The following is a 27,307-nucleotide window of genomic DNA, read 5'->3' on the forward strand; positions in this document are numbered from 1 at the left end:
CACGCTGCCAACATGGAAAGTAGAAGTCGTCACAATAACGGGAATGGACTGGGTAATATGTAATAATATATGTCTGATATCTCAGAACTCAGCGGAGATCCTTCACATCCCCCATGGGACCGGCACAACCGTCATATAAGTAATGGCGTCCAGGGAAAAAACGAATATGGCAGAAAGGAGCGCAGTAAATGTAGTAAATAAGAAAGCAAATGATACAATTAGCAATACTAGAAATATCATCCGCTGCTGTAATGGGAGGATGGCATGGTGCCGCCACACCCTTCCCGGCTCAGATCCTCTAGTAGATCTTTACTCACCCTTGAAGTAGTCCCTAAAGTGTAGCGAGTGTTTGTGCTCTTGGGGCGATTATTGTTCAGCTGCGCGGGACGAAATATTGTTAATTGATTAGTTAGGGGGCGTGAGGTTATTCTGTGGGCGTGTGTTTGAAGTTTTGACCCCTGCCCGATGCGCGCTCATTGGTGGCCAAATCCTCTGAACGCACATGGATACATATGAGCGATCTTCGAGTGAACACGGATTACTGCGAAACGCCGCAGCTGCAAATGTTCCAAGAAAGGTCAAAACCAGCCAGAGGCCACCGCCGCCACGGATGTTCTTTCGAAGACCAGCAGGGACTGTTGAATCGAAGATCACTCACACGAATTTGTGTTTTAAGGAACCAATGAGCATTAAGTGGGAGGGTAAAATGTAGGAAAAAAGGAGGTAACCCATCAGCCTTCAGTGGGGGGAGCACACCTGACATCCTCCTCCGACCCCTTTCAGTGAGGAGCTGTTTCCATCCACAGGATCCCCTTTCACTGGATGTTTTCCTCGATCTCACCATTCTCTGTATACTCACCTTTACATGAGAAAACCACCTGCGGTTGGTAGTGAGCCCCCGGCTAGTCCGGCACCGATGACCGGCCTCATTGGAAGTCGCTCCGATCGCTGGATTTTCCCATCTGATGTGGATTCACACAAACTTGTCCCGTAATTTTATGCCGCACTCCGGAGTCACCGAGGGAATTACCATGCAGTGAAGCCCCAATAGTGAGAGGGCTGGGGTCTAATAAAGGGGCGGTGGGGTTTAATAAAGGGGCGGTCAGTGTACGTCCTTGTGCAGACGACCCATGCTGCCATGTTGGTGGTTGACCAAGCAGCCATTCAGGGTTGGACTAATATATTCTATTGGTAAAGCTGGTCGGAATCCTTCTTGTCCTTTTTCTTTAAGTACTTCCGATACTTTATTGCTCTTCTTGAATTCTTCAGACAGAAAAATGTCCTTTTCCTGAATTTGCTGATAACTTGATCAGAAAAAAGGATAAAAGACAAAGTAAATTGCATTCAATAAAAGTGTAATTTAATGTGGGGCATGGGCTGCGAGCGGAGAGGAACAGCTTCCACATTGTGTCCTAGAATGTTTATTACCCAGAAAGATAGTCCTGATAACTTAACCCCTTAGTGACCGCCTATACACCTCTTCACGGCCGTCACTAACTGGCTTTAATCCTGCACATGGTTCTTATTAACACAGTGGCTTGGCTGACTGCTGACAGCCGGGGGGGGGGGGGGGGGGGGGGGGCGTAGAAACCTCAGATTCTGGCAAAAAAAAAAAGTGCCTTTTTCCCAACAAAAACCCTTTTAAAATAGGTAAAGTATCCAGAGTTGTGTGTTTTTTGTTTTTTTTTTTAAACTACGTGTGATCATTATTACCACTATAGCATTACATCATATTGTACAGCGATCGGACAGTATGGCACAGCTTGATAGGCACTCTGCATAGGCAGCCCTGGGGCCTTTCAGAAGGCCCCCAGCTGCCGAGGTAACCGCACAGCATCCTGTGATCGTATCGCAGGAGGCCGTATGGGACCCATGAATGTCAGGAGCATGCTGTTTCTTACAGCCTGCACCCACTGGCAACAGCTCCAATAAGCCGTGCCGCTCATCGGAGCTGTTAACGCTTTAAATGCTGTCGTCAATTCTGACAGCGGCATTTAAAGGGTGAACAGCTCAGATGAGCGGCACGGCTTATTGGAGCTGCTGTGGGCAGGAGCAGGCCCTCCATACCAGCATTTGTTCTGGTATACAAACAGCTTCCTGGAACAGAACCGGTTCATAAGTAGGAGACATATATTACAAGAAAAGGGGTTTTATTGTGCAAAAGTGTAAAAACCTAAAAAACTATATATGTAATTTTGGTATAGTTGTAATTGTATCAATTGGCTGGAAAAAAACTTACGCATGATTTATGCTGCATGAAAAATGGGTTAGAAGATGATTATAAAAAAGACCAAATCCCTCTAATAGAGGTTAAAAGGCGAAGATCAGATCCCTCTAAATGGGGTTAAAGGGTGAAGACCTGGGACGTCTTAGACCAGTCCTCAGGTGTCGCCTGTAGTCAGATCAGCCAGGTACACGGGGTCCGGCCCCCCGGTGCTGCAGAGTCGGAGTGGAGCTTCCCTTTAACATGGCAGTCACATATCCCGCCAGCTAGGAAAACTTGTAAATTAAGTGCGCCTTTTAATGAAGCCGGGCCTGGAGAGCGGCATAAATAATCCGGCCTTCCAGCCGTTTCTGCAGTTTTATTTCATGGCTTTTCTCCTTATCAATATTTGATTCACAAATAAATGGAGGCGCTCGTGTTAATTATTTCCTCATGTTGCAGGGAACGACTACCTCGCCATTAAAAGCGCCTCCATTAACGAAGCTTCCAGTCATATGGCTTGTACATATTTTATTTACACATCTGTTTGCTTTGCATTTCTGAAAATGAGTTTCTCGGTATACAATGACGGGCGCGGAGAATTCTGCAACCTGCTCGCCTAATGAAAGGGTTAACGCTCAATGCTGCAGGCGTCAGCGCCTTCCAGGATTACACGCTGAACGCCGGACTCATCACAGCCGCGTCTGATAGAAAGAAATGACAATACAGCAACTTTATACCTTGCATGTCAATTCTTTACCAATTTCAAGATCTCTGCTGGCTGTCAGTGGATGGATGTATTGTATGCATCCAGAGGCTGCTTCCTGTCCTGCCTGCGCTCAGCTGCAGGGCTCTGAGGGAATTGTGATGAGTGATAAGCAGGATGTTATCAGGGTGGGTTTCTGTCTCTCTAAAAGGTTTCATTCATTAACAGCAATCGGAGATCCTGAAAAGAGTGAAAATCGAACGCACAGTACATTAAAATTTTAGGCAACCTTTTTTTTCTATGGTGACCGTCCCTTTTATTGCAACCCCCCCCCCCCCCCTTGATCTAGTCGCATTGGACTCCTTTGGCCTTTAGAACATCACTCCTCGCGGCGTATATCCCTCCAGGTGATTAAATGGTCAGAACGATTCCTGACCTCCTCCTCCGACCCCTTTTAGCCATGAGTTTCCGTCCGCAGGGTCCCCTTTTGCTGGATGTTTTCCTCAAACATGACACACTGTTACACGAGTAAAAATTGCATTTTCGAATCTGGCCTCCAGGACATTGCAATAGAAGGAAGAACAAGCATGGTAGCTAGGTTCAAATCTGAGGAAGGACAACATCTGTATGGACTTTGTATGCCGTCTTTATGTTCCTCCTTGTGGTGGCTCAGTGGTTACCATTGCTGCCTTGCAGTGCTGGAGTTTAACGTCCAAATCTGACCAAGGACAACATCTGCATTGGGTTTTTCAAAGTTGATGATGTCCTTGTTGAAATTTGAACCCAGGATCCCAGCACTGTGAGGCAACGGTGCCAACCACTGAGCCACAGTCACTGCAGACGACACACATCTGCCCACCTCTCTCTTTGATTTTACCCGGAGCCAATCACGATGAGCAACTCTACTGCGTTTTTGCACTTTTTAATGCACCTCTTCACCCATCACAATGATGGTGTGCATTAAAAAAAAAAGCTTAAAAAAAGGTTCGGTACCGTGTTAGCCATCGAGCAAAGTGTGATTGTTCTCGGTAAGAGAAACCAAGTAATCCTGTAGATATGATAACTTTTAGTGACTAACAAAAATACATGATGGTAATGCGAGCTTTCGGGTTTTCTATTGATCCTTTATCAGGCTAGAATGGAACTGGTTTGGATGGGGCACATATATGATATACAAATGCAGGGAGGACACCCCTCTTGATTGAAATACAAATGTTCACATGCATACATTTGAGACTGTTTTGCACTCAAAATTTAAAACAACAGACAAACTGAGCAAACAGATAAATACTTAATCAGTCCACTGAGCTCAGGAATGTGACAGTCTCAAATTTCTGCATGTGAACATTTGTATTTCAATGAATAGGGGTGTCTTCTCTGCATTTGTATATTATATATGTGCCCCATCCAAACCAGTTCTATTTTAGCCTGAGGAAGGATCAATAGAAGATCAAAAGCTCGCATTAACATTATGTATTTATATTAGCCATATCAAGGTATTGTATCCACAAGATTACTTGGTTTCTCTTACTGATAACAATCACACTTAAAAAAAGCTGTGGATTGCAGTAACCGGTGTTCGAAAATGCCAATAAAAATTTCTGTAAAACAGCGCAATCAAAATCTCAGTGTTTTACAGACTCCGTGTGAGATTGGCCTTAGTTGGCAGCTGTGCCAAAGGCAGACACCACCAATGGCAGACACCACCGATCTGATATTGATGGGCTTATCCTGAGGAAGGTGGATGACCCTCTTAACTAGATTCCTATGGGATTGACCCCATTGAGCTCCTAGGACAGGGGCTGCTATGAATGGTGAGAGCTATGTGGATTATATTAGCAAGGGCTCCGGGTTCCCCTCTGCATGACCTCAGTTAGAGCCTCTCGCTGGCGTTCTCTCTTCTCCCGCTGTTTACATTTTCCCGTACCTCGCTTCATGTTCTCGCTGGTAATTTGGCTTTCTAATATTTTCAGCTGCTTGTTTTAATAACCTGAATATTGACTTTTCCATGAAATGACTCGTTATTTTCTGGCCCCGCTCATAATTGTGATGCTTTATGTTGTGCCGTCTTGTGATTGCCTCTGAGCGGTTTGTTATAGAAGATGAGATACAAAGTAACAAAGGATACAAAAATGTCTCCTTACCGGATCGGAGACTTCGTTCATAATCTCGTCTGAAAAGTTCTGTAACTTCCTAATAGACTTTGTACATCAATTCTTCACCATTTCCAACATATTTGCTTGCTGTCATTGAATGGGAACATCCAGGTTTACATCCAGAGGCTGAAAACCCCCATACCCAGACTTACACAGGTTTCTTAGGGCTTACTTTAGAAATGGCGCCAGATAATCCTGAGAGACTGATACATGTTTCTTACAGCAATACATTGTAACAAACTATAAGGAAAGGAGAGAGATTTGCACTGAGGGTGTATCACGCTCACAGAGGATGGTCTGGACTGGATGCCCCTGTGAGAACTATTGGGTCTCTACAGGTTTTCAGCCTCTGGCTGTAAAATATAGAGTCGTCATTCACTAAAGGCAAGCAGAGATGTTAAAACTGGTTGGGAATTGAATCTTAAAGTATATTAGGTGTAAGGACTTAAAAACCTTCTTAATCTCCTCCTGATGTGCCGTCCATGTACACAGCAGTTGTCAGCAGTCTTTCACCCCCAACACCCACCCGCAACAGCTGCAATCAGAGATGACTCTGATCACGGCTGTTAACCCTTTAAATGTGGTTATCAGTACTGAGTACAGCATTTAAGCATCTCAGTTGGGATAAAGTCCTGAACAGTCCCCTATGATGAGATTGCGGTGTGCCGTCCAAGTGTAATGGCACCCGGGGGCCTCCTAAAGTCTCCCAGGGCTACCTTGACAGTCTGCCTTTTAAGATGTGCCTGTGGCATGCTGTAAAAGAAAGTTGGCTACAATACAATATACTGCAATAATATAGTACTGCATTACACTGCACAAATTCAAGGCCCCTATGAGGAGTAGTAAAAAGTGAAAACAAGTAAAAAAAAAATTTATTTTTTAAAGTGAAAAACTAGAAAAATATTGAAAGTTAAAAAAATAACTCTTTTTCTAGTTGTCCCAAATTTGTATCACTGCATGGGGAACGCCATCACAAAAAAGTACTCCAGAATTGCACTATTTTTTGGGCCATTTCGTATCCAAGAAAAAAATGGAATAAATAATGATAAAAAAAAAAGCCGTATGTACCCCCAGATGGTACCAATAAAAACTACAGGTCACCCCACGAAACAACTCCTCAAGCACCATCCACTAAAAAAAAGCATATGAGGGTCAAAAACTGGTGACGAGCAATATTTTTTTTGCCATAAAACCCCCTCCCCCCCTAAAAATGGCTCAGTTGCATTTATTTCATTTTGCTCCACTTAGAAATCTTTACGTTTTCCAGTATGTTAAATGGTGTCATTAGAGGCCGAATGCCCACGGACGGATTATCGCTATGGTATTCGCGGTCCGACACCCGCTGCAAATTCCGCAGCAATGTCCCTCCATAGACATGCTATGGTGAACGATTCTCCCATGCCCATGAGCGGAAATCAACTGCGATTTTCCGCTCGCGGGGGGAGAATCACAGCATGTTCTATTCTATGCGGAAAATCGCACGGACGGCTTCCATTGCAGTCAATGGAAACCGTCCGTCCCGCTATACGTTCACTGTGAGCGCAGTTGGGGTACCACGAGAATCTGCATCACCGCCCAGTTCCGGCGCGTCATGTGCTGCACTGCGCTTGTGCGCCAGCTTGCCGGGTGAGACACTCGTGATGAATCCGGAGTGGTGAGTATAGTGTCTCTGGGGGGCGCTGGGTCTGATTCCGCTGCGATATTTTTGGCAGGCGGAATCCGACCCGCCCGTGGGCATGAGCCCAAAAACCACAACTCGTCCTGCTAAAAACAAGCCCTCATGTAGATACGTCACTGGAAAAATAAAATGTGACTGTTCCCAGCAAGAGAAACCAAGTCCTCTTGTAGATATGATGGCTATTGATGGCCAACAGACATACACGGCGTTATAGCGGTACTAAACTTTTGTCTTTTTACCTTTTTTATAAAAATAAGTTATGATTTTTTGAACGTGGAGAGGGGAAAAATGAAAAAAAACCAAAAAGGGCGGAGGGGGTTAATGTACATTTCTGCCGGGTAGTCTACCAAGACACGAGGATAAAGCTTAGAGCGTGTGCCAGTTTGGGCTTGGTATGCAGAGCATTGGCTTGCTGCAGTTGCCCGGTTTGCCGCCCTCTTTTTGCTGCCTTTGTGCATTATTTGATACTCCAGCTCTCCCGCTGCCAGAAGCCTGTTCTGAAGGCAGTTGAGCGATTGATCTGCATTACATGTGAATTGTGTCATTGACCGCAAATTCTCTGCTTCTTTCCTCCAGGGAGTGATCCAGGACGTGAAACTCATCTTTATGCCGAGCGGGTACATAACGCAGTGCCCAAACCTGAACCGCAGTAAGTGGAAACGATTCTGAGGGGATATCATAAAGCTGGAATGTCACAATAGCCGGGATCTAGAGCTCGGCTGCTCCGGGCAATGCGGCAGTCACATGATGGCTTCAGCTCTGCTCCATCTGTCTAACACATAGGCCTCTTGATGAGGGGGTGGTACAAGATGGCACATTGTAACATCCTGGCAGGATGGTGGAGACAGAAGATACAACGTCTTTACTATTGATAAGCAAACCCCATTTCTGCTTGAACTTCGCTAAAAGTTCAGTTCGGCACATCGAGCAGTTAGTCTCGGCCAAACCACCTTCTTCTTTCTTTCTTCTTGTTCAACTCCTCTTCCTTCTTGAAGAAGGATGAAGAAGACTAATCCTCTTCTGCCTTCTTATTTCTTCTATTTCTTCACTTTCTTCTTCTTTCTTCTTTTTCCCCTTTTTCTTCATTGTTTTCCCCTTTTCATTTTTCTTCCCATTTCCTTCATTTTTTCCCCCTTTTCCCCCATTCACCCTCTTTTTCTTCCATTTTTTCCCTCCTTTTTCTTCATTTCCCCCCCCCCTTCCCTTCATTATGTGCCAGTTTTACAGGTATTGGTTAAGTTCAGGTTTAGATCAAACTAATTTGGACCGAACCAAACTTTTTGTCCAGATTTGGTGAACCAACCCAACTTTTCTTTGCTGTTGGAGACCTGAAGAGGCTTGTCTTTGATCAGCTATCACAATGTATCACCTGGCTCTGATTGATGATTAGATACATTTGTTTCCCTTTGAAGTAGATGGAATTCTGCCCCCCCCCCGTGATGAATTGTTTGCACCCCCCCTTCCTAATATCCTCCTTTCCATATTGTAGTTTCTGGATGCATCACGTCTGATACAAGGTTTTTACTTGCTTTCTCTTGTCTTGTCTTATGGAGCATGTCCGACCTGCAGCGATTTCCTGAGTCTTGTACAAGGCATCATGGATTTACAGGAGCTGCTGGCGAAACTCACAGCAAAGGTAAGGCGATAGAAGAAGGCGGGGGTCAGCTGCACACGTCCCTATGAGGGTCTGGCTGGGGTGTTATAAAGTTATGTGGGGAGCCGTCATCTAAAGGGGGGTCACATGGGTACATCAAGGGTAAGCGACCCTCGGCAACGGAGGCGGCTCCAGATGTAGTCTCCAATGCTGATGTGAGTGAGCCCTGATCCAGTCATGACGGATACTGTATGCTGAGCTGGTGTATCTAACCCTGTCATGCGTGGTGATGTCTGCAGAGATGGAGTATCTGATCTCATTATGTGTGTTACTATCTGCTAAATCCATATATCTAAATCCTATCATGTGATATCTGCAAATTTGGTTTATCGAAGCCTTTAATTTGTGATACTATCTACTGAACCAGTGTATCTGTATGTCATATTCAATGCTGTTTGGCAAGCTGGTGTATCTAAGCCATGTGAGATACATCCTCCGTTAAATTCACATACTGTGTCTCTGGTATCTGGCGGCTCTAATGCCATGTTATCACACATCTGTAATTAATGTAGTCCTACCTTGCACCCAGCAGGATTATGATAGAAGTGCGCTGGACAATCCGCGGCTTATAGCGCTCCGGTTCTCTCCAGCATACCGATCCCGCGGAGGTCTAGCAGTAACGTGTCAGCGATACCTTCATGTAGAATACTGCTGATATCACGGCTCCTGACGTGTTTTTGTAAAGTAGTGCAGTGGAATAGTGAACAAAGTCTGATAATTACACTTCTTCTCCAAGAAGTCATCTCATAGAAATGACTATCTGTTTGTATGGTCAGTGACTAACATAGGGCGATACTGGGAAAATGTCACTTTTTATAGTTGATGTGACCACTTTTAATCTTCATGTTGGTTTTAAAGTCGAATTCTGCACTGATTAATTTCCATATATATCAGTCGGAGTGCTAATTGTTCTGATACAGAACTAAATCCCCTCTAGAGACCTAGAGATAAATGATACAATTATATCTACCTGCAGCCACCACCAGGGGGAGCTCAGGAGCATACTGCATACTCTTCTACTATTGAGTTCTATGTATCTGTATACAGTAGTGGCTCCTGATTATTTGGAAGGTAATATTTGACAATTTTTGGTAAATCTCTTTTTACTGATACCTGCCATGAGAATATATATCACAAGGTGTGCAAGGGTGGTACCAAGATTGCATGACCTCCACTGGGGGGATAACTTGCTGATCGGTGGGGGTCTCGCTGCTAAGAGCCCTGCCGATCTCGAGAATGGAGGTTGCATGTCTCTTGTCATCTTCAATGCAGGATTATTGCAACCCCCTGTAATGAGGAGGAGACTGAATGGAGAAAATGATCAAAAAGTTTGTGTATCCCAAAATGATACAAAATCTACAGCTTGCCTCTCCAGAAACGAGCGCGAACGCAGCTCCATCAACTAAAAAAGATTACGTATCTCAGAATATGACGACAGTACAGCATTTTTGTAACAGTAAAACCTAGCAAGAAGGATATACATTTTGTATTTTCATTTTCCCACCGACCTGAAGAATCAAGTTGGCGTCTTTTTACCGCACAGTGAAAACTGCAAAAAGGAAACTCCAAAAAATCCTAGAAAATTGTAATTAATTTTGCCTCTAAGGATTGTGGGACAGCCCCCAAATCTGTCATATGCCTCTATGGCAGTTATCTCCAACCTGTGACTCTCCAACAATAGATTGTTGTGGCATGCTGGGAGTTGTAGTTTTCAAGCAGTTGGAGAGTCACAGGTTGCAGACCACTTCTCTATTGTCTTAGTCCTTTCTCACATGAGCATATGGTCCCTGCGTAGTAAGTACCTCGCACACAGCACAAGAAATGCGCGTTTAAAAAATAAATTGTGACAAGTTCTATCTTAGAGAGTATTACGCGCACCAAGATAATGCATGGGGATTGTCTGCATTGTGTACTGCTGTGTGCTCCTCGCACTTTAGATATGCACAAGGAAAACACTCATGTGAGAGCGTTTTTACACATATCCTTTTAGTTAACGAGGAACCTTTTGTTTGTTACATATTGTTACATTTGTGACCTGCAGTACCACTTTTCCCCACTACGATAGGCAGCACCAATAATTTCCATAACTATTAATGCAACAGCGCCCCCCTCTTGTTTGAATTCTTTCACTTGCAATGCATTTAATCACTACTGTCTGCAGCGACTGCTTATTATTTTTTTGTCTGGGGACGTTGAAGTTTACACAGATGCTGGAAATGTTGAAGTCGTTGAGGGTTGTTTGTTGAGTTTAATAATATGTTTTATCTGGGAGCGTGTTGTGACATTAAAGACACGCTGGTAATGACGTCTGCGTCCCTTCATTCAGATTCGCCTCAATGTTGGGGAATGTTCTTTCTCCCTATCGATCCTTCCCTCATTCCTCCTAAATCACAGTGGCTTGAAGTGGCATTTGGTGTGTGTTGTAGTGATATGGGAGGTATTGACATATTAATCATTTATCAATTGCGGGTTCCTGCCTGCAATTAGGTCTAAAAATGTTTCTATTCCACAACGAGAAACTTCATTTATTCCGCAGACAGCGATCTTGCGATAACCCGCCGTCCCCCGCCGATGGCCGCATTTTAATTTAGAATGAATCTCTTGGCTGAAGCATCGGATCATGTTCAGATATCGATCTGCGGCTGATAAGTGATGGAGAAGATAAACGGCGCCGGTCAGAGTGGGAAGACATTACAATGCGGCTGCTTCATACAGAAATGACTGCGGCCGTCTTACGTGCAGAGACACTGCATGTGCTTAGACAATGCAAATTAGGAAAGTCAACTGTTGTAACTTCTAGGTAAATCTGCAGATGTCGCAGAATTCAAGATGCCACCAAAGACCCCGATAACATGGCGTGCGCACTTAACATTAGAAAACTTCAGCACTGCGAGGAATATAATGAAGATGATGCATGAGATGACGGATCACTTCATTTAGTTTAACAGGTCATGGTTTGCTCCTCTTGCTTTAGGTTATAGCTTGCTCCTCTGCCTCCCCTTTCTAGTTTTTGACTTGCACCTTCTTCGCTAGATCATGATTTGATCCCTTTCCTATGCTAAGTCGTAGCTTAGCCCCCTTTTCTAGCTTGCAGTTTGCGTCCCACGCCTGTCTAGGTTGTGGTTTGCTCCCGCCTTTCCATTTTCTAGTTCACAACCTCTTGTCTGGGTCTCGCATGGCCCTCTATCACTTTTCTGGGTCTCGCATGGCCCTCTATCCCTTTTCTGGGTCTCGCATGGCCCTCTATCCCTTTTCTGGGTCTCGCATGGCCCTCTACCCCTTTTCTGGGTCTCGCATGGCCCTCTACCCCTTTTCTGCGTCTCGCATGGCCCTCTACCCCTTTTCTGCGTCTTGCATTGCCCTCTACCCCTTTTCTGCGTCTTGCATTGCCCTCTACCCCTTTTCTGCATCTTGCATTGCCCTCTACCCCTTTTCTGCGTCTTGCATTGCCCTCTACCCCTTTTCTGCATCTCACTTGACCCCCTGCCCCTTTTCTGGGTCTCACTTGAACCCCTGCCCCTTTTCCGGGTCTCACTTGAACCCCTGCCCCTTTTCCGGGTCTCACTTGAACCCCTGCCCCTTTTCCGGGTTTCACTTGAACCCCCTGCCCCTTTTCCGGGTCTCACTTGACCCCCTGCCCCTTTTCCGGGTCTCACTTGACCCCCTGCCCCTTTTCCGGGTCTCACTTGACCCCCTGCCCCTTTTCCGGGTCTCACTTGACCCCCTGCCCCTTTTCCGGATCTCACTTGACCCCCTGCCCCTTTTCCGGGTCTCACTTGACCCCCTGCCCCTTTTCCGGGTCTCACTTGACCCCCTGCCCCTTTTCCGGGTCTCACTTGACCCCCTGCCCCTTTTCCGGGTCTCACTTGACCCCCTGCCCCTTTTCCGGGTCTCACTTGACCCCCTGCCCCTTTTCCGGGTCTCACTTGACCCCCTGCCCCTTTTCCGGGTCTCACTTGACCCCCTGCCCCTTTTCCGGGTCTCACTTGACCCCCTGCCTCTTTTCTGGGTCTCACTTGACCCCCTACCTCTTTTCTGGGTCTCACTTGACCCCCTACCCCTTTTCTGGGTCTCACTTGACCCCCTACCCCTTTTCTGGGTCTCACTTGACCACCTTTTCTGGGTTTTGCTTGGCCCCAGTGCACCTTTTTATGAGTTTTGCTTGGCCCCAGTGCACCTTTTATGAGTTTCGCTTGCCCGCAGTGCACCTTTTATGAGTTTCGCTTGCCCCCCCCTACCTGTTTTCTAGCTTTTGATTGGTCCTTATGTGCATTTTCTGGGTTTTACTTGGCCCTCTACCTCTTTTCTGGGTATCACTTGACCCCCTACCCCTTTTCTGGGTCTCACTTGACCTCCTACCCCTTTTCTGGGTCTCACTTGACCTCCTACCTCTTTTTTGGGTCTCACTTGGCCCCCTACCACTTTTCTGGGTCTCACTTGACCTCCTACCCCTTTTCTGGGTCTCACTTGACCTCCTACCCCTTTTCTGGGTCTCACTTGACCTCCTACCCCTTTTCTGGGTCTCACTTGACCTCCTACCCCTTTTCTGGGTCTCACTTGACCTCCTACCCCTTTTCTGGGTCTCACTTGACCTCCTACCCCTTTTCTGGGTCTCACTTGACCTCCTACCCCATTTCTGGGTCTCACTTGACCTCCTACCCCTTTTCTGGGTCTCACTTGACCTCCTACCCCTTTTCTGGGTCTCACTTGACCTCCTACCCCTTTTCTGGGTCTCACTTGACCTCCTACCCCTTTTCTGGGTCTCACTTGACCTCCTACCCCTTTTCTGGGTCTCACTTGAACCCCTACCCCTTTTCTGGGTCTCACTTGACCTCCTACCCCTTTTCTGGGTCTCACTTGACCTCCTACCCCTTTTCTGGGTCTCACTTGACCTCCTACCCCTTTTCTGGGTCTCACTTGAACCCCTACCCCTTTTCTGGGTCTCACTTGAACCCCTACCCCTTTTCTGGGTCTCACTTGAACCCCTACCCATTTTCTGGGTCTCACTTGAACCCCTACCCCTTTTCTGGGTCTCACTTGAACCCCTACCCCTTTTCTGGGTCTCACTTGAACCCCTGCCACTTTTCCGGGTCTCACTTGAACCCCTGCCCCTTTTCCGGGTCTCACTTGAACCCCTGCCCCTTTTCCGGGTTTCACTTGAACCCCCTGCCCCTTTTCCGGGTTTCACTTGACCCCCTGCCCCTTTTCCGGGTCTCACTTGACCCCCTGCCCCTTTTCCGGATCTCACTTGACCCCCTGCCCCTTTTCCGGGTCTCACTTGACCCCCTGCCCCTTTTCCGGGTCTCACTTGACCCCCTGCCCCTTTTCCGGGTCTCACTTGACCCCCTGCCCCTTTTCCGGATCTCACTTGACCCCCTGCCCCTTTTCCGGATCTCACTTGACCCCCTGCCCCTTTTCCGGATCTCACTTGACCCCCTGCCCCTTTTCCGGGTCTCACTTGACCCCCTGCCCCTTTTCCGGGTCTCACTTGACCCCCTGCCCCTTTTCCGGGTCTCACTTGACCCCCTGCCCCTTTTCCGGGTCTCACTTGACCCCCTGCCCCTTTTCCGGGTCTCACTTGACCCCCTGCCCCTTTTCCGGGTCTCACTTGACACACTGCCCCTTTTCCGGGTCTCACTTGACCCCCTGCCCCTTTTCCGGGTCTCACTTGACCCCCTGCCTCTTTTCCGGGTCTCACTTGACCCCCTGCCTCTTTTCCGGGTCTCACTTGACCCCCTGCCTCTTTTCCGGGTCTCACTTGACCCCCTGCCTCTTTTCCGGGTCTCACTTGACCCCCTGCCTCTTTTCCGGGTCTCACTTGACCCCCTGCCTTTTTTCCGGGTCTCACTTGACCCCCTGCCTCTTTTCTGGGTCTCACTTGACCCCCTACCCCTTTTCTGGGTCTCACTTGACCACCTTTTCTGGGTTTTGCTTGGCCCCAGTGCACCTTTTTATGAGTTTTGCTTGGCCCCAGTGCACCTTTTATGAGTTTCGCTTGCCCGCAGTGCACCTTTTTATGAGTTTCGCTTGCCCCCCCCTACCTGTTTTCTAGCTTTTGATTGGTCCTTATGTGCATTTTCTGGGTTTTACTTGGCCCTCTACCTCTTTTCTGGGTATCACTTGACCCCCTACCCCTTTTCTGGGTTTTGCTTGTTCCCTGTGCACCTTTTCTGGGTTTTGCTTGCCCCCCTACCTCTTTTCTAGCTTTTGATTGGTTCTTATGTGCATTTTCTGGGTTGTACTTGACCCCCTACCCCTTTTGTGCATCTCACTTGACCCCCCACCCCTTTTCTGGGTCTCACTTGACCCACTACATCTTTTCTGGGTTTTGCTTGTTCCTGTGCACCTTTTCTGGGTTTTGCTTGGCCCCAGTGCACCTTTTATGAGTTTCGCTTGCCCCCCCCCTACTTCTTTTCTAGCTTTTGATTGGTTCTTGAGTGGGTGTTTTATCGGTGCCCTCACAGGTGTTATTGGCTCCTCCATTCGGTAGTCAGCTACCTGCATGGTGAGAGGAGGATGCATCTATATGCACTCCTCAGTCAGTAAGTAACGGCGATTTTCTGTGATTGTTTTTAATTCTTGATTTCCCCTTCTGTGATGCATTTATATTAGTGTAGGGACCCACTATAATGCAAGGAACCGTGAAGTGGTTAGTGGGCTCATGTATCTTGGATCATGTATCTTTTCTGGGTCTCGCTTTGCCCCTATGCACCTTTTCTGGATTTTGCTTGGCTCTCTGCCTATTTTCTGGGTGTCTGTTTGCCCGCTCTGCCCTTCTGTGAATTGTGGTTTGCCCTCCTGTCTTTTTGATGCATCCTCTCTTGGCAAGAAGGAGAATGCCACGTAGTGATTGCCCCTCATTGGATAGTTCCATGCTGTACAGTAAAGCTATAGGTCTACAAAGCTGTAAGATCTGATTAGCTAGGTTTAATCTTTGGGCCCAATGATAACAGAAATAATCTTCAAGTGTTTCTGCTCCATCTGCAGGGTGTATGGATTTGTATGTATGGGTTGATATGTATGGAATGATTCTACATCCCTCTTTGAATATGGCAAATTGAAGAAAATGAAAATAATAATGTCTTTCCTACAAAGGCTCCAGTAACAGCATGGTTGGGTATTTTACTGGTTTGGGGACAAATGAGCCCTGTGTTACATATATAGGGTACAGTCACAAAGAGGATGGCCCTTCTTCCTGAAGTTGCGTCATCTATGTACCTTATTCTGCAATGTTTCTATTCTTACAGCTAAACTATGCAGAGACCAGACTGAGCCAGCTGGAGAATTGTCACTGTGAGAAGACTTGTCAGGTTCAAGGTGTGATCTATAGGGACCGAGACTCCTGGGTAGATGACGACCATTGCAGGAACTGCACATGTAAGGTGAGACGACCTGAGCCTCCTAATCATGTTATACTGGGGGTGACGGAACCTTTCACGGAAGCGCAGAAGTATTCAACATTATCCAGTAGCAATTTGCAGGTATAGAGGGAAATTAGAATCTATTATGTGCTACAAACCTTCCCCTCCCCTGAGCCATGTTATAGTATTTGTAATAATTATATCCTTGAGACACGGAGAATTTCCAGGAATTTAGCTTATCGACTGCAATTTGCAGCCTGCTAAATCCTTCTATAAAGACATTGAGAAAATGGCCATTACTGAGAGGAAGGAAATATAATGGATAGAAAATATAGGTAAAAGCGACTCTGAAAGTCTGTTCTGGGTAAAAAGGGATAAATTCTGGCATTATAGAAAGGAGCAAAATGTCTGAATACATTGTAAAAGGTACAATATATGGATATAATAAAGTTGTGCCAATAATGATACCTACCGAAACATAGACCAAAATGTTTCTATAATCTGTCTCTGTGTTTCTCTTTTCTCTAGAATGGCGCTATTGAATGCAGACATATGTTGTGCCCCCCGGTCAATTGTTCTCCAGAGTACTTACCTGTCCATATTCCTGGTCAATGTTGCAAGATCTGCAGGCGTAAGTTATCAAAGTCAGATTATATTCATAGGGGGGCAGTATTATAGTAGTTATATTCTTGTACATAGGAGGCAGTATTATAGTAGTTATATTCTTGTGCATAGAGGGCAGTACTATAGTAGTTATATTCTTGTACATAGGAGGCAGTATTATAGTAGTTATATTCTTGTACATAGGGGGCAGTATTATAGTAGTTATATTCTTGTACATAGGAGGCAGTATTATAGTAGTTATATTCTTGTACATAGGGGGCAGTATTATAGTAGTTATATTCTTGTACATAGGAGGCAGTATTATAGTAGTTATATTCTTGTACATAGGGGGCAGTATTACAGTAGTTATATTCTTGTACATAGGGAGCAGCATTATAGTAGTTATATTCTTGTACATAGGGGGCAGTATTATAGTAGTTATATTCTTGTACATAGGGGCAGTATTATAGTAGTTATATTCTTGTACATAGGGGGCAGTACTATAGTAGTTATATTCTTATACATAGGGGCAGTATTATAGTAGTTATATTCTTGTACATAGGGGGCAGTATTATAGTAGTTATATTCTTGTACACAGGGGGCAGTATTATAGTAGTTATATTCTTGTACACAGGGGGCAGTATTATAGTAGTTATATTCTTGTACATAGGGGGCAGTATTATAGTAGTTATATTATTGTACATAGGGGGCAGTATTATAGTAGTTATATTCTTGTACATAGCGGGCAGTATTATAGTAGTTATATTCTTGTACATAGGAGGCTGTATTATAGTAGTTATATTATTGTACATAGGGGCAGTATTATAGTAGTTATATTCTTGTACATAGGGGGCAGTATTATAGTAGTTATATTCTTGTACATAGGGGGCAGTATTATAGTAGTTATATTCTTGTACATAGGGGCAGTATTATAGTAGTTATATTCTTGTACATAGGGGGCAGTATTATAGTAGTTATATTCTTGTACATAGGGGGCAGTATTATAGTAGTTATATTCTTGTACATAGGGGCAGTATTATAGTAGTTATATTCTTGTACATAGGAGGCAGTATTATAGTAGTTATATTCTTGTACATAGGAGGCAGTATTATAGTAGTTATATTCTTGTACATAGGAGGCAGTATTATAGTAGTTATATTCTTGTACATAGGAGGCAGTATTATAGTAGTTATATTCTTGTACATAGGGGGCAGTATTATAGTAGTTATATTCTTGTACATAGGGGGCAGTATTATAGTAGTTATATTCTTGTACATAGCGGGCAGTATTATAGTAGTTATAGTCTTGTACATAGCGGGCAGTATTATAGTAGTTATATTCTTGTACATAGGAGGCAGTATTATAGTAGTTATATTCTTGTACATAGGGGGCAGTATTATAGTAGTTATATTCTTGTACATAGGAGCAGTATTATAGTAGTTATATTCTTGTACACAGGAGGCAGTATTATAGTAGTTATATTCTTGTACATAGCGGGCAGTATTATAGTAGTTATATTCTTGTACATAGGGGGCAGTATTATAGTAGTTATATTCTTGTACATAGGAGGCAGTATTATAGTAGTTATATTCTTGTACATAGCGGGCAGTATTATAGTAGTTATATTCTTGTACATAGCGGGCAGTATTATAGTAGTTATATTCTTGTACATAGCGGGCAGTATTATAGTAGTTATATTCTTGTACATAGGGGGCAGTATTATAGTAGTTATATTCTTGTACATAGGGGCAGTATTATAGTAGTTATATTCTTGTACATAGGGGGCAGTATTATAGTAGTTATATTCTTGTACATAGGGGGCAGTATTATAGTAGTTATATTCTTGTACGCAGGAGGCAGTATTATAGTAGTTATATTCTTGTACATAGGAGCAGTATTATAGTAGTTATATTCTTGTACATAGGGGGCAGTATTATAGTAGTTATATTCTTGTAGATAGGGGGCAGTATTATAGTAGTTATATTCTTGTACATATGGACTACTAGTATTCCGTCACTTGGGAATATTTGCACACCTTTTTTTTTAGTACTGTCTTGGTCACCTGTGTTCCTCCATTGATTTTTCTATGAAGGTAATGGGATAAATTGGTATATAGAAGTTTTTTTTCTTCCTATAGTCACAGGCTGTCTGTTACATGCGGCGTTTGCTGGTCCTCCCGGGGTGTCGGTGTGCAGGGTCCCGCGGTCGGGGCTCGTCCCCCTGACTTGTTGTGTGGCTGCTGGTGGCGCGGGTGACTGGGCGACGTGAACGGCTTGGTGCTGGTGGCGCGTGCACCTGTGAGTGCAGCTGCTGTGCACGGGCTCCCTTTTATTATGTTCTGTTGGGAGTTGACTGCCTCCTTCTTTCCGCCCCTGGGTGGAGGCTTTTGTTTAAAGGTCGGGCAGAGACTTGCAATCACTGCCAGTTATTGGTTTCCCTTAGTGTGCTAGCTAGTCTGCCTCTTTAGGTCTCCTGCCTCTGTCATCTTGTCTGCTATACTTTGCTATTGTCTGCCAGGTTTTTTCATCTGCCTCAGTTTTCCTTAGTATTGTTCGTGTTGGTTATTTTCATCTACCCTTTCCATCCAGGTACGCCAGCGTCCCTTTTTCGGTCCCTAGTGAGAGTAGGGACCGCTGCCCAGTTGCCCGCCTGGGGTAAGCCAGGAGTGGAGGCAAGAAGGCAGGGACAGGGGTTGTGGGTGAGATCTAGGGCACCCAGGCTGGCATATCAAGGGTAGTATACCGTAATACTGTCTATGTAACTGGGTATGTTATAACCAGGGTGCTTTTTACATTTTATTGTCAATCTTCCCTCCTCTGGGTCTTTACTGTTGATCGTATTCTGCCTGTTTGATTATTCATCGTCCAGATTTCTGTGCTTTACAAGCTGCTTTGTATGTCGGACATTGTGCTGTTCATGATCCTTCCCCGAGGGCTTCATAAAGGCGATTAGGTGTTGTAGGTTCTATAGTCATCCTTTCTTTTGTAGTTCGGAGGATTAGCTGTTGTCGGCTGCACTCGGGGCTGATGATGGGTTTGAGTTGTCAGTGATCAGCCATCCTTCCTTTTTTCAGGATTCTTTGTGGGTCTTTTCAATGCTCTGAGATACATTCCCGCACTGCCCCATCTCTGCATGAATAGGCAGTATTTTATTCACGGTCCGGGAAAAGATGGGTAATTACTCTTGTAGGTTGATGTAATAATGGCAGCCATTTTGTCAGTCATCATTCAAGAAAATAGGAAAGTTGAGTGATAAACCATGGGTGGGGTTACAAAGGCGGCCATGTTGGTTTTCACCTACTCTTCAGTAGCATGTGATAGCTGTTGAAAAACCTATGTAAGGGTGGTAGCCAAACTGGTTGTCACTGGTTATTCAGGAACATGGGTGATAACCCATGGTGCGAGGGGTTACAGTGGCAGCCATGTGTCTTGTAACTCAACTTTCCCAGAAGGACCACTGAATAGAGTTCTTACTAACTTTTCAGAAGAAGATGAGATCTAGACTGGGATTTTAAAAAATTGTTCTACACGTTTTTTTTGTAGAAAAAAATTCCTTATTTAACACGGTCCTCTGGTTTTGCACCATTCTTCTATCCCAGGGCCGTGGTTGTGTTTGTATATTATCTACAGTTGTCCTCTGCCGTCCCTCTAATTCGCTGGTTCCGAGCCCTGTTTTCAGCTGTCCAAGTTGACTGCTACAACTTTCTAACTACTTAATACCCACTACACACTGCTCTCTGAGTGGCCAGTGGTGATCACATGAGCAGTGCTGGCCAATGAAAAAGCAGATATAGTACACTGGTAGTTTAACACTACCAATGCACTGTAGGGATGAGGTAGTCTGAAGATTGCATCTGCCATCTTGGATGGCTGAAAATGGGCTCAGAATCAGCAGATTGGAAGGACGGCAGAGCAGAACAACTGTAGGTTATATATGCCCCTTCTCTGGATATGGGACAAAAGTTTTTTTTTTTCCCCAAAGCTTGAGAGTTACTTTAGTATATTTGGGTAATATTTCACACAAGGATATATTCTTGGCCGATATTGATACATCCAGCGCCGAACAAAAGTGTGGTGCAAAACATCTGTTCAACACATTGGATCTGCATTTGGCGCATTACAGTATTTGCATAGCCCATTATAGTCTAATGACTGCCGAGTACGCAGTAGTGTAGGCTTTGATATCTTTGTAGCATGTCACACCAGCGGAGATGGTGCTTGATACAACTGTATCTTGTTTGGGGGTCTCTCTCATTGGTTATCTGTCTTTGGGGGGGGCTGTCTGTCGTTGGGGGTCTATCTCTTGTCCAGGGGGTGTCTGTCGTCGGGGGTCTATCTCTCATTGAGGGACTCTCGTTCCCCTGTCTGATACTGTTTTATCTGATATTTCCTTGTGTGATATTTTCTCTCAGTTCGTACATTTTTTTCTACCTGTATAATTTTTTCCCTCCGGTGAATATCTGCCTTCTCAGCAACATTAAATTCCCCGTGACATTCCCGCATGAATGAACCAGCAAATAAAATGATCCGGTAATTGTATAAATGTATTGCAGACCTCAATATATAATAATAGTTTTTTTATGATCTGTGAAAGTTAAAGCACCGAGAATTTGTTAACTAAGTTGTTTTAAAAAATATCCGCTGAAATTGGCGAGTCTTATATCGTCTGCTAAGCGAGCCGCACCTTCCTGTCTGAGGCTGGGCGCACATTAACCTTAAGGCGTTGTCCATGATCCATAAACATCAGGCTACTAAAACAGGATTGCTGGAGCTTTTGCTAGACTTACCTGGGTGCCTCGGTTCTGGCTAATTAGGTACTTGGTTAGGGCAACTAATTGATCCTTTGGCCTTGGAGAAGAATAGCCTAGAGGAACACCTCTGTATTGGGGCACAGCATGTCCATTCTTTTTGTTTTTCCATTGCGGCCGCGCTCTCCTCTATGGGAGCGCTGGCCGCAACGGAAAAGCGTGCGGCCAAACCCGCGATTAAGTACAGCGGGTTTTAAAGCAGCGCTTTCCTGGCGGAAATCTCACGTTTTTTCGCTGCAGCCAAACCGCGAAATTTTCGTCAGGAATACGCCGTGTGAGAACCCAGCCTAATAGAGTTTATTAAGTTTATATGAAACTAGCAATAAAGCCCCTTGTGTAAAAGTAAATAAATAAATAAATTAAAAAATAAAAAATTCCCTGTGCTTTAGAAAACTGATTTCAGGCATTTTTCTTTAATTTTTCACAAAACTTTAAATACAAAATGTGGAAGCATTTGAAAAATTAGTCTTGTCAGAGCAAGAAATGTAGACCCCTGTTTGTGTTGCTGCAGTTTTTATTGTTTGCTTATTCATAGTATATATAATACATGTATAGAAGAGGAAACAAATAAAGATAGGGCAAAACGGACACTTCCATTGTGTTTCTGAGTAAATTCTAGCCTGGATTGATATATTATATGACCCCTTTCCCATTTGAAAAACCTGAGCAAAATTCAATATTGGGGAATTCAAAATGGCCGGCTAAAAAGTCTTCACTTAAAAATGTAGCCTCCCTCCCAATTAGAATCATAAAAATCATAGCATGGTAGAATTGGAAGGGACCTCCAGGGTCATCGGGTCCTCCGGGGTCATCTGGTCCAACCCCCTGCTCAGTGCAGGATTCACTAAAACATCCCAGACAGATGTCTGTCCAGTCTCTGAAGACTTCCATTGAGGGAGAACTCACCACCTCCCATGGCAACCTGTTCCACTCATTGATCCCCTCACTGTCTAATATCTAATCTGTGTCTCCTCCCTTTCAGTTTCATCCCATTGCTTCTAGTCTTTTCTTGTACAGATGAGAATAGGGCTGATCCCTCTGCACTGTGACAGCCCTTCAGGTATTTGTAGACAGCTATTAAGTCTCCTCTCAGCCTTCACTTCTGCAAGCTAAACATTCCCAGATCCTTTAACCGTTCCTCATAGGACATGATTTGCAGACCGCTCACCATCTTGGTAACTCTTCTCTGAACTTGCTCCTGTTTGTCTATGTCTTTTTTAAAGTGCGGTGCCCAGAACTGGACCCAGTATTCCAGATGAGGTCTGACTAAGGAAGAGTAGAGGGGGATAATGACCTCACGTGATCTAGACTCTATGCTTCTCTTAATACATCCCAGAATTGTGTTTGCCTTTTTGGCTGCTGCATCATATTGTTGACTCATGTTCAGTCTATGATCTATTAGTATACCCAAGTCTTTTTCACATGTGCTGCTGCTTAGCCCAATTCCTCCCATTCTGTATGCGCTTTTTTCATTATTCTTGCCCGGATGTAGGACTTTGCATTTCTCCTTATTAAATACAATTCTGTTAGTCGCTGCCCACTGTTCAAGCTTTTCTAGATCTTTTTGAGTACTCTCTCTCTCTTCCCTAGTGTTAGCTATCCCTCCTAGCTTTGTTTTGTCAGTAAATTTGATCAGTTTACTATCAATTCCCTCCTCCAGATCATTTTTAAAATGTTGAACAACACTGGGCCTAGGACAGAGCCTTGTGGTGCTCCACTTGATACATTCTTCCACTTGGATGTGCAGCCATTTATGACCATTCTGAGTACGATCACTCAGCCAGTTGTGAATCCACCTAACAGTTGCCTTGTCAATCCCATAGTTGGTAATTTTTTCAAAAAGTATGGTATGAGATACTTTGTCAAATGCTTTACTAACATCAAGATATACTATGTCCACCTCATTTCCCTGATCAACCCAGTTGGTGATTCTGACCTAGAAGGAAATTAGATTAGTCTGGCATGACTTGTTGTTACAAACCCATGCTGGCTCTGGTTAATTACTCCATTATCATCCAAGTACTTGCATACATGCTGTTTAATAATTTGTTCAAAGATATTTCCCGGTATAGAAGTCAGGCTCACAGGCCTGTAGTTTCCTGGATCCACCTTCTTCCCTTTTTTGAAGATAGGGACAACATTTGCCCTTTTCCAATCTTCTGGGACTTCTCCTGTTCTCCAGGAATTTTCACAGATTATGGCACGTGGTTCAGCAATTACCTCCGCTGCTTCCTTTAGTATCCTAGGATGTAATTCATCTGGACCTTGAGACTTGAATTCATTTAAATTAGCCAAGTGTTCCCTCACCATCTCTCTGCTTATAGATAGCCTGCATCCTTTTAATCCCCCAACAGCACAGGGAAGATCAGTTGATGTTACATCTACTCTCTGAAAGAAAACAGATACAAAATAGGAATTCAAAAGTTCGATCTTCTCAGCATTATTCTTAACCAATTCACCATTTTCATCTTGTAAGCATCCAATAGCATCTTTTGACTTTTGACCCCCAAATCCTTTTTTTAATGCTTTTGGCCTCTGTTGCAAGCCTCAATTCATTATTAGCTCTATCTTTTCTGACACTTGCCCCACAGTTTCTGCAGACCACATTATATTCTTCTTTAGATATTTCTCTCCCCCCCCCCCATTTTTCCATTTGATAAACATATTTTCCTTCCTTTTTAACATGTCTACAAGTTCTGTGTTCATCCATCCTGGTCTCTTTAAATGCTTCCCATTCTTCCTTCTTTTAGGGATTGTTAACGATTGTGCTTTGAGAATCTCATTTCACAATATTCCCAACCTTCTTGGACATTTCTGTCCTTAAGAACATCCAGCCATTGGATTCTTCCAACCCTTTTTCTGAGATCCCTAAAATCTGCCTTTCTGAAATCCAACCTTGAGGTCTGAGTCTTCTCAGGTCTTCCTCCCCTTGTTATCCAACATCCAAGGATATCATGATCACTGCCTCCTAAGGTCCCAGCCACCCTTACCTCCTCAACCATTCCCTCTCTGTTGGTAAGAATTAGGTCCAAGATAGCAGATCCCCTTGTTTTCTGTTCGACCTTCTGGAAGATAAAGTTGTCACCAAGAGCGGATAAGAATCTGTTGGATCCATTACTTTTACCTGAGATTCCCAACAAATGTCTTGATCGGTAAAATCTCCCATGATCACTATGTTGGGCTTCCCTGAGAGCTTGGTCATCTGATGTAGAAAGAGTTCCTCCATATCTTCTGCTTGTCCAGGTGGCCTATAGTAAATGCCTACAATTGTGTCCTTTATGTTGTTCTCTCCTTGTATTCTTACCCAAACAGTTTCTACAGAACTCCCATGCTCTGAAGCTTAAATCTCTGTGAAGATTAATGTTTTCCTAACATACAACACAACACCTCCTCCCCTTTTATTAGGTCTGTTTCTTATAAATACGTTGTATCCTTCAAGCCTTGTATCCAATCATGTGTATCATCCCACCAAGTTTCCGTGATGCCGATTACATCATATTTCTCTTCCTCTGTTAGGAGCTCCAATTCTCCTTGTTTGTTTCCCCTGCTCTGTGCATTTGTGTAGAAACATATTAGTTAGTGATCGGGGTCTCTTGCTCCTCTACTTTCCTTCTGAATTTTTTGTCTTCGTTCTTTTTTTCCGCTTCTAATAGCGAGGGTCTCAAATGTATTCATTAGCTGCATATTTTTACCTTTCACTTCCCTTCCCATATTGTTCTAGTTTAAAGCTCTCAATTAATAGAGAACTTTAAACTAGAACAATATGGGAAGGGAAGTGAAAGGCCAGGTAAAAATATGATTGTCTTCCAAAGTATGAAACCATTAATACATTGGAAGACATTTTCTCATTATTAAAGCAGTTAAATGAGTGTCTCCAGACTTTTGCTCACCCTTTATATGCCAGAGACTGTAGGATCTTTGCTCAGTGCTTTCCATAATTCTCATAGACTTCTATAGAGAGGATGAGGTTTTTTTTGGCTTCTATGGGAATTTTGTGAAGGGGATCACTGTAGATATGCCATAAATGTGTATGATGGGAATACTTCAGAGTGAAGACATATCAGGAAAGAGAAGAGACTGTTGTCATAATGGGATTGTGTAGAGAATGCAGGAGAATCGGAGACCCGTGTTTATGATGTAATTGGTATAATATGCTTAGTTCGTATCCTGACAGATCTGGTAATAGACGATATACTGGAGATGGATGTGTATTACAGATGACAGGCTGTGGAGTGACACGCAGCCACCCACACCTGATAATCAGAGCGCGCCGGTAATAATAAAATGAGATGGGCTGAAGGATGTATCTTATCAGGGCTTATCGGGATGTATTCAGTGCAAACAGTGTGCATCCTTAGCAAACCATCAGATGGCAGCATTATGTGTTGCAATAGAGGTGGCACTAAAACCCTAGAGCAGCCCAATGTAAAATGTACCATTTCCTTAAAAATGCATGGATACACAAATAAAGGGATTCCCCCTAGTCAGCCCCTCTTTATATGCGCTGAGGGGAATACTACAGGAAAAAGAGCTACTTGGTCCGGAGGACTACCGGCTTCCTTGTATCATAGAGAATTCCTTTTGAGTTCTATAGTAGCTTAAAAAAAGTTAATTTACAAATAGACCCATTTTAATATAGCCTATGGTTTTTGTGTATACGTCTCCTATGCTAACTTATGTATCTACATGGTTACCAGTTAGGATTAGTGAACCTTTGAAATGTTGAGTTCAGCCAGTTTGCTGAAGTTGGCAAAAAGTACTGTTAGTTCTGAATTAGTTCAAACGAAACCAGAAATTCACCAATTCCTTCTAAATTGGTGTATAGCACAGTCTAAAAGCTATAAAAGTTGTTGTCGTCTTCCTCCTTCTTCCCCTTTTTATACTTTCTCTTTCCTTCTCCTCCTTTTTTTTCTTCTCGTCTCCATTCTCCTTGCCGTTGTTCCCCTCCTCCTCCTCGCCGTTGTTCCCCCTCTCCTCCTCGCCGTTGTTCCTCCTCGCCGTTGTTCCCCCTCTCCTCCTCGCCGTTGTTCCCCTTCTCCTCCTCGACGTTGTTCCCCTTCTCCTCCTCGACGTTGTTCCCCTTCTCCTCCTCGACGTTGTTCCCCTTCTCCTCCTCGACGTTGTTCCCCTTCTACTCCTCGACGTTGTTCCCCTTCTCCTCCTCGACGTTGTTCCCCTTCTCCTCCTCGCCGTTGTTCCCCTTCTCCTCCTCGCCGTTGTTCCCCTTCTCCTCCTCGCCGTTGTTCCCCTTCTCCTCCTCGCCGTTGTTCCCCTTCTCCTCCTCGCCGTTGTTCCCCTTCTCCTCCTCGCCGTTGTTCCCCTTCTCCTCCTCGCCGTTGTTCCCCTTCTCCTCCTCGCCGTTGTTCCCCCCCCTCCTCCTCGCCGCTGTTCCCCCCCCTCCTCCTCGCCGCTGTTCCCCCCCCTCCTCCTCGCCGCTGTTCCCCCCCCATCCTCCTCACCGCTGTTCCCCCCCCCTCCTCCTCGCCGCTGTTCCCCTCATCGCCGCTGTTCCCCTCGTCGCCGCTGTTCCCCTCGTCGCCGCTGTTCCCCTCGTCGCCGCTGTTCCCCTCGTCGCCGCTGTTCCCCTCGTCGCCGCTGTTCCCCTCGTCGCCGCTGTTCCCCTCGTCGCCGCTGTTCCCCTCGTCGCCGCTGTTCCCCTCGTCGCCGCTGTTCCCCCCTCCTCGCCGCTGTTCCCCCCTCCTCCTCGCCGCTGTTCCCCCCTCCTCCTCGCCGCTGTTCCCCCCTCCTCCTCGCCGCTGTTCCCCCCTCCTCCTCGCCGCTGTTCCCCCCTCCTCCTCGCCGCTGTTCCCCCCTCCTCCTCGCCGCTGTTCCCCCCTCCTCCTCGACGCTGTTCCCCCCTCCTCCTCGACGCTGTTCCCTTCTCCTCCTCCTCGCCGCTGTTCCCCCCTCCTCCTCCTCGCCGCTGTTCCCCCCCCCTCCTCCTCCTCGCCGCTGTTCCCCCCCCCTCCTCCTCCTCGCCGCTGTTCCCCCCCCCTCCTCCTCCTCGCCGCTGTTCCCCCCCCCTCCTCCTCCTCGCCGCTGTCCCCCCCCCCCCCTCCTCCTCGCCGCTGTCCCCCCCCCTCCTCCTCGCCGCTGTCCCCCCCCCTCCTCCTCGCCGCTGTCCCCCCCCTCCTCCTCG

At 45.2% G+C, this 27,307-nt stretch overlaps 1 protein-coding gene across 3 annotated transcripts in view; it reads left to right on the plus strand.

The window, feature by feature from the left end:
• The window catches only part of NELL1 (neural EGFL like 1), a 674,819-nt gene that overhangs the window by 204,514 nt on the left and 442,998 nt on the right, over window positions 1-27,307 (plus strand). For all 3 annotated transcript variants that reach the window (XM_066583599.1, XM_066583597.1, XM_066583598.1), the window contains exons 6-9: window positions 7,320-7,392; window positions 8,297-8,379; window positions 15,645-15,779; window positions 16,287-16,389. In XM_066583599.1, the coding sequence (XP_066439696.1) occupies window positions 7,320-7,392; window positions 8,297-8,379; window positions 15,645-15,779; window positions 16,287-16,389 (394 nt within the window). The remainder of the gene's footprint in view (window positions 1-7,319; window positions 7,393-8,296; window positions 8,380-15,644; window positions 15,780-16,286; window positions 16,390-27,307) is intronic.

The sequence above is a fragment of the Eleutherodactylus coqui genome, chromosome 11 (genome assembly GCF_035609145.1).
Source record: "Eleutherodactylus coqui strain aEleCoq1 chromosome 11, aEleCoq1.hap1, whole genome shotgun sequence".
Lineage (NCBI taxonomy): Eukaryota > Metazoa > Chordata > Amphibia > Anura > Eleutherodactylidae > Eleutherodactylus > Eleutherodactylus coqui.